A 4506-nucleotide genomic window follows, 5' to 3' on the forward strand; every position below is an offset into this window, starting at 1 on the left:
CTTTCTCTCTCTCTCTTTTCCTCTCTATATAACAAAAGAAAATCACTGATGATGAAGAAATTAAGAAACTAATATTAAGTTCTTTTTTCTACTGAAGTGAAAAAAGTCATAAAGTCATAATTTTACGAGATTAAAGTCGTAATTTTACGAGAATAAAGTCATAATATTACRAGATTAAAGTCGTAATTTTGCGAGAAAAACAGTCATAATCTTACACCACATGTCCATTTTCCGTTCCTCATTTCCTCCTTATTTTCCTCACACCTGCTGTGTACAGCCATGTCTCTGTGTTTATAAAGGAGTCAGTGATGACTCGGGTCACTGTTAGATTAATATGCTTTCATCCAAATTAGCTACGTGCTGATTAAATCTGTCAATGCATCCATTAATTACAATTTGACTTCATTTTATAGTCGTTCGCACAATTTCCAAGTCCTGCTACTGATAATTTGATGCTGATGTGCTAAAAGATAACTATTTATTTTAAGCAGTACTAAAGAACGACTTGACAAGTTGCTCAACATTCCTCATTTTAATGCTGTGGTAACTGCATGCTTTTTTGTGTAAAGGCTARAATATTGACTTTTTCTCGTAATATTATGACTTTAATCTCATAAGATTACGACTTTATTCTCATATTACGACTTTAAGCTCATAATATTATGACTTTATTTTTATACAACTTTAATGTCATAATATTATGACTTTATTCTCGTAATTTAAAAAAATAAAATAAAAATAATCTCATGTGGCCCTAATACTCTGTCGTACAAAACAATCATTGAGTCTAAGAAATGTTTTGTAGAACTTACTGCCTGAAAAAAGCAAAGCATAATTTAAAAAAAAACTGAATCAGGACTAGCATACAAAGAAGGAGCAGAAAAACACACCATCTGCTGCACTAAACAGATTCCGATTCTGTGTCCTTCCACAGTTTGCCACACATYTTACTAAATGTGTTAAATGCTGGTTGGAGTTAAGAAAAAAAAAGTGATTGCTAAGCGATGGCATGTTTGTATACTTTCCTCATTTTGCAGCAAGAGCAGAACAAATACTAGAGGATGGTTTCATGCCTTCTGCAACAGACAGAACCATCATTCTCAGCCAGCGTTAAGCCCAGAACTTACATCATAGCCCCAGGAGAAAACTGAGCTCCTCTCTGTGGAGATGCCAGTCCCTGTGGAGCTGTGAATGCCGGACCAGGACTGGTTGGAAGCGACTGAGATCACAGTCGGACAGTCAGAGTGGCCTGAAGCAGTGGATGTCTGCGAGCTGAAACAGAAAAAAACAAGAAGCTCACGAAATTAGTGTATGACTTGAAAACATAATTTATTTATTTATTTATTTTTATTTAACCAGGCAAATCTCATCAACATCTTACAAGCCTCGCCTTCCACCTGTTCATAATTGGATCTATCTAATTGCAAACGAGTCTTTGACATGTGGTGGCTGATAAAATCAAAGTGGAAATGAGAAGCAAATGTCAACTCAATGGAATATTCTAACAGGCTGCCTAATTATTCATCCTTTTGACTGCACATCTGAAGAAGGCAATGCGATATTAATTAATCCGCAGCGTCGGAGTGTCATGTAGCAGGAACCCTAAGAACAGTCTGTCTGCTTAAGATGGTCTAAGATTACAAAACATGCAGACAAGAGTATGTGTGTGTGTGTGGGGTTTGACGCAAACCATTTCATTGTGGTCCTGCTCTGAACCCGCATACGGTTTGACCCTCAAAGAGCAGGCCAAGTCTGCAGGTGCTCAGTTACCTGTTGTGCGCAGAGACGACTTCCTGCAGGTCACGGAGGTGGCGATGAGGGGCTTGATTATCGTCGGCTTCTTCAGGAAGAGGATGGTGATCGAGGCTGCTTCGAGACAACCCGCGACTGCATACGACACAGATTGAGAGCGTATTAATAAAGTCATTGTGTCAAATTTTAGCATTAACGTCAACAAGGTACATGAAGGAACAGATGGACCCATACAGGCTGTTTAAGCATAAGTGAGAGGATGCTGCGTTTTCATTTTTGTTAAAAGAGCAGACTATCTTTACATCAGTGTAATAGAGGCTTTGAAAATCTGGTGATATTCGACAATTTTTTGTACTTGTAATCTAAAATAAAATCTTGCAATGTAAAGAACTGAAAATAAACTATTGTCTAGTTTTAACATAATAAAATACATTACTTGGAATTTTTCTTAAGTATCCCCTTAGTGGAGCTGAGGTAAAGCAAGCAAACAGTATTAGATTTCTGGAAATCAATACTCAGAGCTATCTCTGTCATGAAAAAGAAAGCATGGAAACTACTGCACGTTTTCCAAAAGCTACAGAGCACAATCTTTAGCCAATTTAGTGTTAACTTTCACAGACATTCATGTCTCAAGATTGTGTGTCTGCGCAGAACATGCATGATTGTTGTCAAAACATATATTGACTAATTATTACTGTAAAGATTTAACTGATCTTAGTCAGGTGAAGTGTAACGATGTGGATCAGTACAAATAAAATATATAAAAAAAACATTTTGACTGTATTTTGCAGTATTTTTGAATCAAACTTCCCCTTAAGAGGTTTAAGTCCCAGACAACAATTGGAAAACAAGTACTATAGTAAAAAGCATGGWAATTCAACATTTCCGTTTTTGTGATTGGTACTCACATCTCAAGTCTGTGYGGTACAGGTCTCCTGTTGTATCGTGAAATCATTCTCCTGTCTCGGTTTTATGGGCTCAAGCCTCCGTCTCGCATCCCCACCGCTGCTTCTAGGACTCTCTGCGAACAGTTTAAGAGGAGCTCCGACATTTCTTCGGTCAAAAACAAAAAGCCCCTTGATCCAGAACGACGAACGAGGAGGCAATGCTGCTAGGGGAGGCTGCGCGTAAAAAAAATGAACATTACACAGACGGTGATAACAATGAAACACGCACAACACTACAGCGTTGTAAAACTTCCAATTATAGACTGCAGCTAAAGTCAGTCTCACTACATTAAATAATAATCCTGTGTGGTCCGGGAACTGCTTGCCATTTTAAGTTATAGCTCAAAATAAATTAACTTGTTCAGACACTAGGATTCAGTATGCTAACGTTAGCACCACCTACGACAACAATATAGCGCGGCTGTCATGGATACGTAGCTTCTTTGGCGCGTGGCCTCATGGGAAATGTATTTCTGGATCTCAGTGAGAACGTCTGCGCATGCGTTTTTTTAACTACTACATTTCCCAGTAGGTCAAAGTGGTACGTTTGTGAAATATGTCCGGTCTTGAGTGAACTGTATTTTTTTTTTTTTTTGAGGAAAATTAGCATTTTCATTTGAAATAAATGAAAACATCGATGACAATAAAAAATATTTCGGATGTTTCAAAACAGAAAAATACATTTTTATAAGTAGAATGTCTATATGGTAAATATTATTATTATTAATAAAAAAACATGTTAAAGTTTTTCAGGGAAGTCGAACAGAGATCAGGGACGGACCTAAACAATGACATTAACGTGACAACAACGCTTACTAAATGAGGAAAGCCTAAGTTTATTTCATTTAACTTCTTTTTCTGAACTGATAAGAATCCGGACAGCACCTTCATAAAATTCCACATTTAGTWACAAGTCAAGGTAAGGATGAATGACACTCTTACGCATTTGGTAAAGTTAGCTATTCCCACGCGCCATTTCGTTCAAACGTAACACGCTTTTCTCTTAAACAACAAAGTTACCACAATGGACGCCCTGCAGAGGAGGATGATTCAGGACGATATGGTCCAGTACAAACTGTTCTTGATCCAGGCTGACGGTTCAACCTGTCATCAGGCAGAAGAACGTCTCAAACACCTGATAGAGGAAGTTTTAGCAAAGGTCGCTCCGCTTTTRGTGCAATACATCTGGCAGCATCAGTCATTCAACCTCAGATGTCATCCCGAGAAAGGTAACTGTTAGACAGTGACTCTGTTAAACACTRAGAGGTCAAACTGAAGAGGTGTGTTCATTAACAGGAGATGTTCCAGCTCACATTGGAGGCTGCACTCAGTTTGGAGACAACATCGAGGACGAATGGTTTATTGTTTACCTCTTGCAGCARATTACAGAGGCTTTCCCAGAACTTGCAGCCAAGTGAGAAAACATTTGTTCTGAAATGACTTATTGTCTTAAGGAAATTGAGAAAACAAGGAAGAATACTAAATTATGTGCACGTTATTGCTAAAAAAATTCTGATAATTATGTGTGCAGAATTGAGGACAACGACGGGGAGTTTCTTCTTATTGAAGCAGCAGATTATCTTCCCAAATGGCTGAACCCAGAGACCAGTGAAAACAGAGTCAGTCATGATGTGATGGACAAAATATTTTGTACATTCATTATAGTTCTAATGGAGATATGTTATTTTAGGATTCTTGTTTTTTACTGTATTGACTAGGGCTGTGTATTGGCAAGAATTTGGCCATACGAGACATATCATAACAGAGGGGTCACGATACGATATATCCCGATATATTGCGATATTTT

General features: G+C 37.8%; 2 protein-coding genes across 2 annotated transcripts in view; one reads left to right on the forward strand and one right to left on the reverse strand.

Annotated features, from left to right (window-relative positions):
* The window catches only part of fam149b1 (family with sequence similarity 149 member B1), a gene marked incomplete at its 5' end in the record, with an annotated part of 11296 nt that extends 8433 nt beyond the window's left edge, over positions 1-2863 (reverse strand). The window contains 3 exon segments of the mRNA XM_014000378.1: positions 1128-1272; positions 1771-1887; positions 2661-2863. Coding sequence (XP_013855832.1) covers positions 1128-1272; positions 1771-1887; positions 2661-2707 — 309 coding nt within the window.
* A 559-nt stretch (positions 2864-3422) lies between these two features.
* Positions 3423-4455, forward strand: LOC106512245 (protein ecdysoneless homolog). Its single transcript, XM_014000935.1, has 4 exons — positions 3423-3618; positions 3716-3928; positions 3996-4113; positions 4231-4455. Exons 2-4 carry the CDS (start codon positions 3724-3726, stop codon positions 4415-4417), a joined length of 510 nt encoding a protein of 169 aa, XP_013856389.1. The 5' UTR covers positions 3423-3618; positions 3716-3723; the 3' UTR covers positions 4418-4455.
* Positions 4456-4506: the final 51 nt, after the last annotated feature.

This window comes from Austrofundulus limnaeus, unplaced genomic scaffold, assembly GCF_001266775.1.
Source record: "Austrofundulus limnaeus strain Quisiro unplaced genomic scaffold, Austrofundulus_limnaeus-1.0 Scaffold0, whole genome shotgun sequence".
Lineage (NCBI taxonomy): Eukaryota > Metazoa > Chordata > Actinopteri > Cyprinodontiformes > Rivulidae > Austrofundulus > Austrofundulus limnaeus.